This window comes from Curcuma longa, chromosome 3, assembly GCF_044706935.1.
Source record: "Curcuma longa cultivar G26 ecotype Majalengka, Jawa Barat chromosome 3, ITB_CL_G26_1.1, whole genome shotgun sequence".
NCBI classification, from domain to species: domain Eukaryota; kingdom Viridiplantae; phylum Streptophyta; class Magnoliopsida; order Zingiberales; family Zingiberaceae; genus Curcuma; species Curcuma longa.
The window spans coordinates 7,258,658-7,273,095 of NC_133863.1; the positions used below are offsets into that span (position 1 = coordinate 7,258,658).

The 14,438-nt window shown below is 35.3% G+C and overlaps 1 protein-coding gene across 1 annotated transcript; it reads right to left on the reverse strand.

Annotated features, from left to right (window-relative positions):
* Positions 1-1,353: 1,353 nt before the first annotated feature.
* LOC141825124 (uncharacterized) lies at positions 1,354-12,214 on the reverse strand. The gene is made up of 13 exons (XM_074712515.1): positions 11,837-12,214; positions 9,361-9,411; positions 8,276-8,406; positions 8,075-8,191; positions 6,770-6,892; positions 5,674-5,726; positions 4,764-4,939; positions 4,064-4,117; positions 3,457-3,566; positions 3,208-3,321; positions 2,821-2,949; positions 2,451-2,518; positions 1,354-1,558 (listed from the first exon to the last, which is right to left on the reverse strand). Exons 1-12 carry the CDS (start codon positions 12,011-12,013, stop codon positions 2,491-2,493), a joined length of 1,263 nt encoding a protein of 420 aa, XP_074568616.1. The 5' UTR covers positions 12,014-12,214; the 3' UTR covers positions 1,354-1,558; positions 2,451-2,490.
* Positions 12,215-14,438: the final 2,224 nt, after the last annotated feature.

The window sequence follows — 14,438 nt, forward strand, 5'->3', positions numbered from 1 at the left end:
AGTTGTCCGTGGGATTCTACACGATAGAATCTCGACTGTTGATGGCTGGGTCACAATTTAATAAGGAATGAATCGGACGGCTGTAAAGGGGAAGAAGATCTATAGAATTCCAGTTTGCTAGATTTGGGTTTTGTCTTTTATGGAAAAGGTAATGAATTAGATAAATTTGATTTAAGGAATTTTCAGATTATTTAGGAAACGGACATGAAACAAGTTCCGGTGAAATTTTTATGGAAAAAAAATGATTTGAGTAATTTTTTTTAATCAATTACGAACCCAACATAAGATCAAGAATTGGGTTAGCTTTTATGGATAAAAATTAAGTCGGATCCTATTTGATATATGAAACTTTCCAATTATAAACATGGACCAAACATAAAAAGAAAATTTCTAATTAATTATGAACGAAACAGAGGAATCGTTAGCCACAGAAGATTTTCTTTGTTGTATGTATCTTTATTACGCGGAAGAAGATTATTTTTTGATAATTATCGATGGAAAAGGGTAATATGTTATTGAGAAATATTTTTTAATAATCGTGCCTAAAATGGTAATTATAATAAACAAAAGAATTTGAAATATTACAATAAGGATCTTTAAATATTTGTTTTAAAAATATTAAGAGTATTAAAATTATTATAATGCTATACGAAAATATATTAGAAAATAATAATAAAAAAAGATAACAAGAGTGCTAGTGAGACTGTGCTTGGATCGACATGATTCAACTTTGTGTAATGCCGATCATAATTTGTGCATCAAGAGGTCGTCCTCATGTCATGTTAAGCATAGTTGGTGGGTTCTAAGGCTTTTGTACTCAACAAGATATTATCTTTATCACACTATCTACAAGTCTAACCTTGTTGACATCCTTGTAGTACTAAAACGTGTAGGTCGAATATAGCACATGGATCACGAGGCTCATGCTCATCACAAGCCAATAAGACACAGGGTCTGACTCTAGTTATTTTCTTTTGTCTAAAATAAGGTATAAAAAAATTTATTCGCTTGAAAGAAATATGAAATCATATCATAACCATACAAGAAAATATTAATTTCTTATCTTTATTATTTCACCTTATGTTTCACACAAATTAGGTGGTGATATAATAGTTTTTTTTAAAAAAAAACTCTCCAAAACTTTAGCAATAATTTTCAAAACCGCTGCTAAAATAAATTTGGACAATGAATCTGCATCATGTTAATCGCTGGAGGATTCTACAAAGAATGGTTTTTGTTTCTGGTGAACAATTGAATGTAGATTCAATGGATTGATGCTCTCTATGTTCTTCAATTTCATGGATCAGTAATATGATAACAACAGAAATGGAATCTTTAAATGGACAGAAGAAATGAGTGAAATGAACGGTGACAAAAAAAAAACAAATCCAGACATCGATGGCAATCACACTAGTAGATTCCTAGTGGAGAAGGACATCAATTCATCCAACATCAGTCGACACAATTACTCTCTAATCTGTTCAAATGTAGCACGACATCAGTTGTGTTGAACATTTAACAGGGACCACACTAGCAGATTCCTAATGGCAATTCCCAGCTGAACATGAAATTAAAATTATAGTGAAACACTGTTACAATAATCTTGTATCTTATAGAAATGAAAGAAGACAGGCTTGGTTTTTTTTTTTTCTTTTCATAATGGCATTTGTAAAACCTGACGACAGATTCTACATGTGCTAATGAATGAATCAATCAATCGCAAACATTCTATAGAAAAAAAGATAACATAAACTGAAAACCTGCAATCAAAATGTAGTACTTGTATATTCATCAGTTCATCGCATTGACATTTCACTTTATGAGCGTCAGGTATTCATGGCTCATATTTAAATTTGAAATTCTGAAAAGAACCATCTGGAGATAGTGGAGATGGAGATGTTTAATAGAAATGAATATGTATTAAATAAACAGAACCAATTCCTAAAACCTTTTGGAATGCATAACCTCATGATGTATATGACGATTTAACTATTTCTACCACATCCATGGACAAATATACACTCTCAGACTGCTATGAGAGAATTCACAAGTACAATGTGTATTCCAATACTTCAATGCATGACCTGTTTTGGGAAAGTATTTGGTGAAAGGAACTTGGTGCAATTAGCACTAGGAAGTATTAAGAAAAATATGTAGTGTTTGATTGAGACTACCAAACAACATTTCTATTCAGAAAAATTTTCATATATTGTTAAAAAAATCAATAAAATAATTTCAACTATAAGGGAGTTTATAATACACCATAATAAAACAATCCATTCATTTGTTGGTACTAATAGAATTATAATCTCAAACATAGCATAACACATGGATTGGAGAAAAAAATATATGGAAGATGGTTTACAATGAATTAAATAGAAATATTATCTCAAACTTAGCATAGTACATGGAGAAACAACATAAGTAGGACATCTGACAATGTTAATTACCTCTGACGATTCCCTTACAAAGAAGTTATCGAGTGATTCTTTATAAAATACAGCATCTCCCTCGGTCCCTGCAGATGCCAGGAAGAGTTTAGGGTATATTTTGATTGGAAATACAAACTTATACGTTGTTATTTGTTGTACTTGGCATATTTATCTCACTGTTTGTTTGTCATCAGTTTTAGGAGTGGAAGTCAAGTTGACCGCACTAAAGTTGAGTATGCTATGTTTTGATCTCTAAAGCTAGTTGGCAGTTGTTTATATTTTATATTCTTGACTAGTGGACACTCTAAACATCAAACTTTTCGTATACAATATATTTTTCAGGAGATGATAGAAACGTGTATATGAAAATGCTAACAACAATACTTACTTCTTTTTAGGTTCTTCATAATAGCACAAGGCTTGCTGAAATTTATTCCAGAGCGGCCCAGTCTCCTGAAGGCTTACGTTCTCTGGCCCACCCAGATAAGCTTGAATCACAAAGTGAAGATCTCTTTGTCTGTTTGATTGTGATGAAATAGAAGAGCAAGAACAAACTGATGATATCAAAAAGTTGCAAACTGACATGTTCTCACCAAAGATATTTTGATGAATGAATACAAGACCCAACTTAATTGAGTTTCAATGTCATCAACAGGCAACAGATAACAGTACCATTTTATTTACCGTTAATCTACATCACTTATCTATCATCAAAATGAAGCAAAAAATCTGCATTTCTAAAGGAACTAGTTCACTTTTGCGATTGCATACTAACCTCCCATCGTACACTGAAAGCCAGGCCAAATAAGCTGCACCAAAGTACATGGACACAAAAGGATTGTAGAGATCATCAACTGACGCAACTTTATATGCCCTATATTCAACATCTCTGCAACAGAAAAAGGTTAACATATTTACATTCAGACTATGACTGTTCGGGAGAAAAAATAAAAGTGCACATGATCTATTTTTTAATTTAGCTAGTATTAGATAAAGTCAGTAATACTCATAATCAACAACTAACTTGTATAACCAGGCAGCAGTAGGATAGTCAATTCCCAATAATCCTATGCGTGCACGCACACCATTTACGAATCGCATGCTACATACGTCGGCGAGAGCAGCTAGAGTCGTCTGTCATAGATCAACCATCATAAGTGCTGGAAATTTGAAACAACATATGTGGGCCGTATAACAAATAGTTAGACTGATTAAGCAACTAAAGAGATCAGAACAAAAGAGATCAAGAATTGAAATTTCAACCATACGCCACTGACAAAAGACTGAATCAAATAAGCTAAATGGGAAAAATTGATATGAGAGATCATGAGGAAACAGGAGCTACTAAAAATAAAAGACCAGAAAACTGAATTCCTCATGCAAGCAGACCAAGAAAAGATAATGCTTAATGGGAAGAAACCAGATGTCATGAGTTAATAGGACAACACATTGAAGTTTATGAGGTTCATATACACAATTTTTCATCTTGATAAATTCTCAAGAGATAATTTGGTAGATTCTCCAGCTATTGTTTGTCTTTCAATTACATGTGATGTGATTCACTGTGCAAAATTCAAGAGTAATTATTCTTTGCGAGGACATGAATTTTCTTTGTGCTGTTAAGAACTTACAGGTTGTATTCCTTTGGAAACAAAGTACCTTGAAGTAATTATTTCAGCAACGGCCTGCAAAATGGAATAAATACAAATTGGTATATAATGTGTATCATCAAGGATGATATAAAAGAAGGGATTTGTTTCCATATTATTTTCAAAATCACTATATAATCATCAGAAAAAGTTCACAGCTGAGAGAGACAAATCATCATTCATAAAAGAGTAGCAAGCATGAGCTATGCAACAACACCAGTGAGATCGATTGGTAGAAAGTGATGCAGGTTTAGATCTATGGACAAAGAGGAATTCCTCCCTATCCAAATAGGAATATGCTTTCGGAATGTTCATACATGTATCAACACCAGATAAAGCTAGGATTTGATGACAACCTAAAGTTGCTCAGAGGAGAGCTTCATGAAGGGCAGAAAACATTGCTGAAGGAAAACCCCATCATTGTGCATGGGTCGACCTGAGCATTTTGGCCAATAAGACATCATGGAAATTGGCAGGCATTATTCAATCAATAAAGATGCAAAACAAACAAACAGAATTAACTACTAAGATGACCAACATGATCAATGTCCCAATCCAACATATGATTAGGAAATATTTCAGAGCAGCTGTCAAGTAACTGCAAATGTCCTTCGTACTAGAGACCAACAATCCCTAATAAGACAAGCATAGTTGGTCATCAAGTTACTCCATCGAATTTTACCTTCACTTCAACGCGAGAAAGATAAATTCTCTTCTCTGAATCATGGGAGAAACGTACTTTTCCAGGCCTCTCACCAGACTCTGTCCACTCCTTTAAAACTTCAGGATGTCTCCATAACTGTCCCATGTCTTCTGAAGATACTCTAATGTCCCAGTATGTCCACCCTTCACCTGATCCTATATAGTAGGAGAATATCATTCCATCAGATTTAAAGAATGCACATATGTTGTTTGTATGACTTCACTCACTTAGTAATTTGCCTGATGCACTTTCAAATTTAAGGTATGAATACAAACTTAACATCTTAAAATTTATTCATTATAAAAAAACCTGTGTTTTAGTTCCTTAAAATTTAATCATTATAAAAAAACTTGTGTTTTAGTTCCCACTCCTATTGTTCATTATGAGAATAGAAATGTTTTATGGCTAATCTTGTATGTTGATTGATAAGATTCCAAGTGATTTGACTAAGCCATTTAAAGTTTAAATTGAACAGATCAGAATATAATCATTATAAAATAAAAAAATAAACAAAAGATTCCTATATTTCATTTCACATCTAGTAAATCTTGGAATATTTCCATCGCTTTCTTTGCAATATTCCTTCTAATTTCACATAAGAGCATCTAATTGGAAAATAATATTATGGTTTATGGAGATAGAGAATGAGAGAGCAGGAATGAATATTCTGAATATCAATGAATATTCTTGGAAAAACAAGCACAAAGAAAAATGCAGAGAGATGGTAACATTACTCACAGCTGACTACACATCCTTTTAGTTCCTGCTATCATTTATACATAAACACAATTCATTTAGTAACTAAAAAATAATTGGTTTATTATTTGCCTTAAATGTGACTGCATAGAATGTTAAAATAGTATTGTTGCATGACATTTAAGTGGATAACCTGAAGCTACAGAAAGTTGTCGAGCAGTGCAAAAAGCATCAAGTGCCTCCTCCCTGCCAAAGAAATGAGAACATAAGTGCAATACCTTTTATTTTGAGTTTATCAAAAAATAATGTTAATAAAATTGTAGAATAGAATTTTCTTCCTACCATCCAATAGTAAGGATCTTAATCTAATTAACCTGACTGACATAAATACAAAAGTTTGAGTAGTATAACTTGCTCTATTCAATCATATATAGGTGCTATGGTTTACCTTATATACTCTAGCAATAACTGAAAAGAAAATAAAGTGTCTCAAACATGCATTAAAACCTGATGACCAGTATGGATCTCAATATCAAAAAGAAATTGCAATATTCTAATAGAAATGGCAATTTGAATTGTTCCTGATACATGTGAAGTTGCATTATCTACTCGGAGGAAGAAGTTTTCTGATGTCACAGCCACCAAGATCAAGCCACTTTTTCTGGCCGTGATAATATTGACAAGGAATGGCAATGATGGCAACACCACATCCCAAAAGTATCATGAAATCTGAAGAAGACAAACTCCTGGTGATTACTATAACACAAACTTTAGAATCACTGTGATAAAAACAATCTTCTCCAGATAACAATGACAAAAAAATGTTCTCTTGTCTAAAAGTGGATGATGGATGGCACGATATGAAATAGGCTATGATCAATCATATGGTCATCATCAGGATGAAACAATTAAGAATAGAACAGTGACAGAGGTACAGGCAAAAGGCCTATTGGACGTGTATAGTTCCACTAGGAAGCAGGCCGGAAAGTTGGGGCACTGGGATTAACAATAAAATTGTGGGCATGAACTGAGTGTCATTCCATGGGCATTGAAGTCCTAATATGCCATTATATTACTAATCAGTTAGGGTTCATGCTCACAATCATCGTTGTCCAACTTTCTCCCTGTTAAGTGTTACTTATCCCAACAATGACATTATGTTCAAAATTCCAAGAAGTAAGCTAAGTAAATATTTCAGAATGCAAGAGATTACTGTTAAAGATGCATGGATATATGCTTCACACTCAAACATTTGTGCAATAACACAGCCGCAATCAAATTAAGTCTACCTTACAGTATACAAACTCTCTTTCACAGATAGATAGCGTTGATAATGGTCTAGTGTTGACTTGTGATTGGCCTTCTTGATACTCCCTCTGTAAGCTCTAATGATAAATTCTTCAGTCCTTTCTCTGTAACAATAGCATTATTGAGATAAGCAAATATACATGCAGGACTATGGGGAAATAGATAACAATGATTTGGATTAGTAAGTAAATGGTCCCTGAACTATCACCCAAATTACAAGTAGTCTGCTATTTTTCTTTATTTCAATTTGATCATTAAACCTTTACAAAACCCTCTAACCAAATCCATCATTAGTTTCATTTGACAATGAGTAATATGTAGCAAGGTTTAAAATATCGAGCCGTGCCGGAGTTTCGGTCCCGGACCGGAACGATACGGTTTCGGTACCGTATCGTACCGTGCCGGTATAGTTTCGGTATTTTTAAAATATATAATATATTAACTAAAATAAAAAATTTAATCTAAATATTTAAAAATAAAAAATAAAATATTTTTTAAAAATAATAAACTAATTTTATGAATTTTATTAAAGCCTATTTAAATTATCCTTAAACCCTATTTAAATTATCCTGAACTATAGCTAGGAGTTGATTATTAAACCTTAATTAAACCTAAGTTAAAAAATAAAAAAAAAAGATCGCGCGTTGGCAGCACGCTCGCTGCTCGCCGCTCGCGGAGGCAACTCCCGGCCCCGCGCGTCGCCTCCGGCGGCATCGCCGGGCCCGGGCGTCGCCTCCGGTGGCGTCGCCGGGCCCCGGCGGCGCCTCCGACAGCGTCGCCGGGCCCGGGCGACGCCTCCAGAGGTGTCGCCGAGACCGCGCGACGCCTCCGGAGGCGTCGCCGCGCCCGAGCGACGCCTCCGGAGGCGTCGCCGCGCCCGAGCGACGCCTCCGACGGCGTTTTCATGCCGGAAAAACGGTTCCGGTGCTGTGCCGGTGTCGATACCGCGGCGGAACGGTAAATTTCGCCCGTATCGGACGGCTCGGCTCGGCATTTTAATCCCTGATATGTAGTTGATGTGGCCCCTGACTGAGCATCCACATCAAGTCAATAATAATCACCTTCTTAAACAGACATAACACCAGCCATGTCAGCATCCTTCATTATTACGCTGATGTGGAAATAATGTGGATGCTTCATTACCACATCCTCATTTGTCATCAAGTAAATCTAATGGATGGGCTTATTGGAACAATTTAGAAAGTTCAATGATCACCTAGGTGATAGTTTAGGGTACATTTATATATTTAAACAATATTTTATAAAAAATGCAATCTATGACATACTTTCCATCCATACAAGACAACCACTTTATGTAAGCAGCTCCAAAGTAGACATTCACAAAGGGCCTAAATAGAAGATTGGAATTTTCCTCTATATCATAGTAGCGATAGCCAATTTCCCTATGAAAAAAATATCAATGATTAAGAAATACATGTTAAATACCAATATATCCTCAGCTTCAGAAGTATTGTTGTATATAAAACCTGACAAGCCAATCTGCAGTTTCTTGTTCTATCTGCATAATGCCAAGTGTTGTTTGCTTTGTCTTTTTATTGTACTTCTGTGCCAAAAGTTGTCTGTCACTGGCAATTTCAGCAATCACACAAATCATTTCCTGCATCAGCAAGAAGGGCAAATGTGCACCAAAAAATTTAGACTAACTTTGCGTGTTAGATTTTATCAATCCTCAACTTGATCTATAAATGCAATATTTCTTCTTTCTAGATAATTAACCATGTTGTATGGCTGGTCCAGTCAAGCGTAAGAGTAGATCCAGAGCTCAGAGGCAAATCACATGTCTTTGGAAAGCATTTGAAACCAAGAGAAAACTAACAAGCACATAGATGTAACATGTTTTGGTGAAAAGACCAAAACAAGTGTGTTTGCTATCACTTTTTTTGTGTTAAAAAAGGAGAGTCATGCAGAGAGAACCAGTAATGCAGACACACTTTTGGTCATCATGTTTACTAGAAGATATCAGAATGAACCATGCAAGAAATTCAAAAGTTCACACATCAGAATCATAAACAACCCAGAGATACAAACTATTCTTAGTAGGCTACAAGGATCTTATTCTGTCCTGTCAACAATAAGATAATATGGTGAGGAACATTAAGAATATTCTAACTTATTTAAGTTCATTTTGTTCTTCTTCTACCCCTTGGATCTAATGATAGAATTTATGAGTTCATGATAGAAGGGGAGCCTTGGCGCAACGGTAAGGTTGCTGCCTTGTGACCTAAAGGTCACGGGTTCAAATACTGGAAACAGCCTCTTGCCAAAGGCAAGGTAAGGCTGCGTACAATGGATCCTTTCCCTGACCCCGCAAGGCCGGAGCCTCGTGCACCGGGCTGCCCTTTTTATTCTGCTAATAGAGAAACAAGACCGTTAAATAAGAACTTTATGATAAAATGGAAGGATCGTGCACAATTAAATCAGTTCTACTAAACAAAAAAAGTGATACTAACACAATATGACAAAACAGAAAAGAAAGCATCATGCAAATTAATTGGATAATGATTGCCACTCATTTGGCTAGAAAGGGAAGTGCAAATAAAATAACCAGTACCGGCTCTATCTGTGAATTGAAGTGTCGCTGGAGAACAATCTCAGCAACAGCCTGATACAATTACATATTTTATCAGGAGGAAAGATGGCCCAAAAAACATAAATTAGGAATTAAATCAACATAAATAATCGCCAAAGACTAACTTAATGAAGCAGGAGATGAACAATACCATTAGATAAACATTTGAATATGAAACCAGATGGAGAGGAACCACATGATACTTAGGACAATACTAAGCACACTCTTATGACTTTCATAGTTATTGTGAAGACTTAACTACTTATATTAAACAAGGGACTAATCTGCATATTTTTATTCTTGACACTTTTGACATGACTAGCAGACTCTAACTAGATTAATAAAGGGAAACACGTGCATGATTCTCACAGGCCCAAATGCAATATTACCTCCTCCTCTAATAGCATCTTAATTTTGACAATGATCACTTACCTCCAAAGCTTAGGTTGTTTTGTAAATGACCAACTACAGATTTATATCTTAGTAATTAGGTTTGTGTTGGTTCATCTCCCTCACAATCTCTTTCCCAAGACTATCCCAAACCACTAGCTTGTAATTGTTTAGTTCTTTAAGTGTGGTGGGGTCTTCTGCCTAAGTGGAATTTCAATTGGATTAGATGGCTCAAGACTTTAACATGATTCCAGAATATATGTGGTTGCCATGGCAGGCTTTACAAAGGCGCCATGTCCTGGGCCTTAATAGGTTTCAATATGAGGGGAGCATGTAAATTGTCTCATGTGCATCTACGTTGTTGTTTAAGTGTGGGGGGGGGGGGGGGGGGGGGGGGGGGGGGGGGGGGGGGTAACCCACATAAGTTTGTAATTATTTTGTTTTATTGGACATAATAAGACAATTGTTAAGATAAGAAATGACGAGTTATCTATAACTGAGAGCTTTGAGTATTTAGAATCATTTTTGCAATAGAATGAAGGAATTGAGAGATGTCTTACATAGAATACAAGTAGGATGGTTAAGATGAAGAGATTGTCAAATGTTCTTTGTGATCGTAAAGTACTTCTAAAATTTAAAGGGAAGTTCTACAAACCAATGGCAAGGCCTACTATATTATATGAAGCTAAATGTTGGGTTATAACTCGAGCACACAAGTAGAAGACAAGAGTCACAGAGATGAGAATGTTAATGTGGATGTGCGGATATACGAGGATGGACATGATAAAAAATGAAAACATTAGAGAGAAAGTCGGGGTTGCACCCATTGAAAAAAAAAACCCAGAAAACACATTTAAGATGGTATAAACATATACTTACACAATAATTAAATGCTTTAATTAAATAATATAAAATTATGATAAATACACATATTAAACGAGGAAAAGGAAGAGCAAAAATACTCAGTTAATAATAATAAAATAAGATAAATATTATTTAAATATATATGATGATATAGCATGGTATAAAGTTCAATGATGTACAATGATCCATATAGTTGACCCTATCTAGTTAGGACTGTAAACAAGCATAGCTGAGCTAAGTTTTATGGTGTTCAAGCTTATTTGATAAGGTAACCAAGCCAAGTCAAACCAAACTTAAAATGAACCAAACTTTTGAAATAATTGTTCAAGCTTGGCTTTGTTTCTTTTTTATGAGCTTGAGCTTAGTTTGTTTAGATGTTATTGAGCTCTTAATTCAAGCTTATTTGATTGTTTGAAATTTTTACATTTTCAACGTATTTTGTTGGTTATTGAGTTTGATAATCCAAATTTATTTGTTCATTTTAAAACTTTTTTTCTTTATTTAGCATGTTGATAAGAGTTTTATCGATGAACATGATTCACAAATATTGTTCACGAACGTTGTCCACGAATGTTGTTCATGAATATTATTCACGAATATTGCTCACAACTATTGTTCATGAATATTAACGAACTGAACACATATGTGTTTAAGCTTGTTTATTTGGTTTAACGAGTTGTTCAAACTTGCTTATTTAATTGACTTTGTGTGTATTGAACGAACATAAACAAGCTCTTACTAAGCCGAACACCAAACTTGTTCACAAACGTTCGGTTCATTTACAATCTTACATCTAGTGGGATAAAACTTGGTTGTTATTGTTGTTTGTTGTATTGAACCAGTCTTATGCATTGACAGAATCTTCATATCAACCATCAACATGCAATTCTCCTTTACCCGTTAACACCATTTATAACTTATTTTTTGGTTTCTGTAATGGGGTAGATTTATCGGGAGTATGTTGCTTCATTCAATCAATTGCTCATCCTTTAGGAACATTGTTCATCCTTTAGGAACATGTTCTACCCAAAAAAAATGTAATGTTAAATTGTAAGAAAACCCTCATTGCACACGATCCCTTAAACTGCAGCTGTAATTTAATGGAACATGATCGATAAGATGTAGACGTTCAAGCTTAGTGATATTGGGAAAGAAATCAAAAATAGGACGACAAACACGGCATAACATATCGAGTTGAACATACCCTCATTTCTGTTTGAGTGAGATAAAGTTGCCCTTCCGGATCACGTGAGAGGAGAACCTTCTGCCCCATGTTTTCGCCTGCATCGATCCATTCTTTTCTCACCTCTGGATACTTCCACAGCAGTCGCATTTCATCTGGATCAACACAATCGTCCCAATACTTGTAGCTCACCGACATCTCTAAATTTTCCGGCTTACTCTGTCGACCGGCGGACCTGGGCGGCTTTGCGGCCGCTGATGCCTGATCGGAGAGTACACGGAGATCGCCAATCGGTAGGCGGCGGGCGTCGATGTCGGTGAGCCCAGGCAGTGGCGTTGCCGATTCCAGAAAGTAGGAGACTAGAAGAGGTAAACGGCGGGCGGAGAGGCGAAGGCGGTGGCGCCGTAGACGCCGAAGAAGGAGAGGAGGAGAGTAGGAGTCGGAAGGTCGGGTGGCATCGCGGGTTTATTTATTTGTGGAGGTTATCCATTTTTCAATTTTCAATATTTCATTTTCCCAATATTTCATAGGCAGTTATCAAATATTTAATCGGTAGATAAATTTTATTGTTTTAGAAATAATGAGCAGTTAAAGTGAGATCGAATCTGACTCTTCTTCACTAATTATAATTTTTTAATTTACTTTTTCATACATAATCGTCTCATATTGCATAAGACAGATTCCACTTGAAATGAAAATGTTAAAAAAAAATGACTAAACAAATAATTATATGAAAAATTCCAATTTAAAATAATTTAATTCAGGTCCCAGAGAGCGCACTAAATAATATTGCAAAAGTAAGCTTGCAATTGGAGGTTGACGAGGGTCCCACCATCAACTAAGCTGGTACCCACTTTTAACTTCAAGTCATTATCTAAATCTGACATTATATCTGCATTTCAAAAACATATTTGGAATGAGGTGCATTATGTGGAATTTTATATTGATATTTGAATTCTGCATCTCAAAATTGATGGATAAAATATTTTGTTATTATCCGTTATCTTTAAATATAAACGGAATTATAAAATAACTTATTCGAAATAAATTACACTTTAAAGTTAAGAACCTGATAAGGTTTAATGATTTTAAAATTGTAACTATAAACTTATTTGGAAATCAACTTGTTATAAATTTTTATATTTTAAAAACTTTTTCAGATACATGAACTCGTATCAACTTGTCAGAAGCTAAAAAAACTCATTTTTTAATTTTATTTTAACTACAATTAATTTGTATATCAGCTTGCAACTATGAAATGTTAAGGCAAAAGCTACTTGTGCCTACGAATTTAATAGTTCTATAATTTTTAGAGATAAATTCATATCACACATTTGTTTTTAAAGTGAGAAATCCAAGAAAACTCATAATTTCCCTAAAATGTGTCATGAAATTTCACATTATCTTATAATAGAATAGAATTACAATAAACTAATTTGAAAATCATAAATTTATGAGATTAGACTCATTATTTGTGCTAGTCCAGAATTACCGCAAGGTGATTAATTTGTAAATGAAAATACGTAATTAATAGTTAACCAATTACTTAATTAATCACCGTTCAAGGTCACAGCTGGAAAGCCGACTAATGACATGAGCAATACTGCGCAGACAGACAGGACCAACTTTTTGTGAGACGTAATTGCCCTTGCTTCGCTCCTCTTTCTTCCAATCCAAGCGTGTAAATGTCTGCCTTATCTGGAGTGCTTTGGTCATTGAGCGTGGCCCACCATGGTGGGTGGATCTTGTTGGTGTGTTTGTCCGCAATGCAGATAAAGACCGAAATAATAATTTTGTAAAGTGTCTTTTGAGGAGGCCCCACCCCACTTTGTTGTTATCTCGCACTCTTCTCATTCCTATTTGATTAAGACAGACTGTATTTTATTTAAGCTTAGCTTTGCTTTGGATAAGACAGTTCATCGGGAATAATATATATATATATATATATATATATATTTAATAGCATATTACAATTACTCTGTGAGCTATCAGAAGAAGTTGAATGAGTTACATGTACAAACTCTCTGCGTGTATATTTTTTATCCACGTGAAATTGTATTAGGAAAAAGGACACAGTAGTAATTAACTTAACTGCTGAATTCATACGAACGATCAAATGTAGAAGGGAGGGAGGGTTAACTCGAAGCTTTTGATGCAAAAGCAAATCTAAAGCTGGGGCGTGGTGTGGTGTGGTGTGGTGCAGGAGAAAAGGAAGAGAAAAGGGAGAGGCGTGAGGTGTAAGTCGTCGTCTCATCTTCCTCATCAACAGCTTTCAATCCATCGCCTTCGCCGGCACAAACATGGCCAGGTCGGTTTGGTCGGCGGTTTTGGTTGGATGCCACAAACCTCGCTGGGCCCCGCCACGCCTCTGCTGGATTACCAATCTGCCCTCCCTCTTTGCTCGATATTACTCAACCGCGATTTGACTAGTTACGTAGGAGGGTGGGGGCATTGAGCAGGAGCTTCCTAATGACTAAACTGCCCTCCTCCACCTACATTCACGTTACGTTGCACTTGATGAGTTATATACAGTCAATCACTAAACACCCTTATATTTAGTTTATTGATGCATAATAATTTTTGATGATATATATATATATATAATATTTATATGAGATGCATG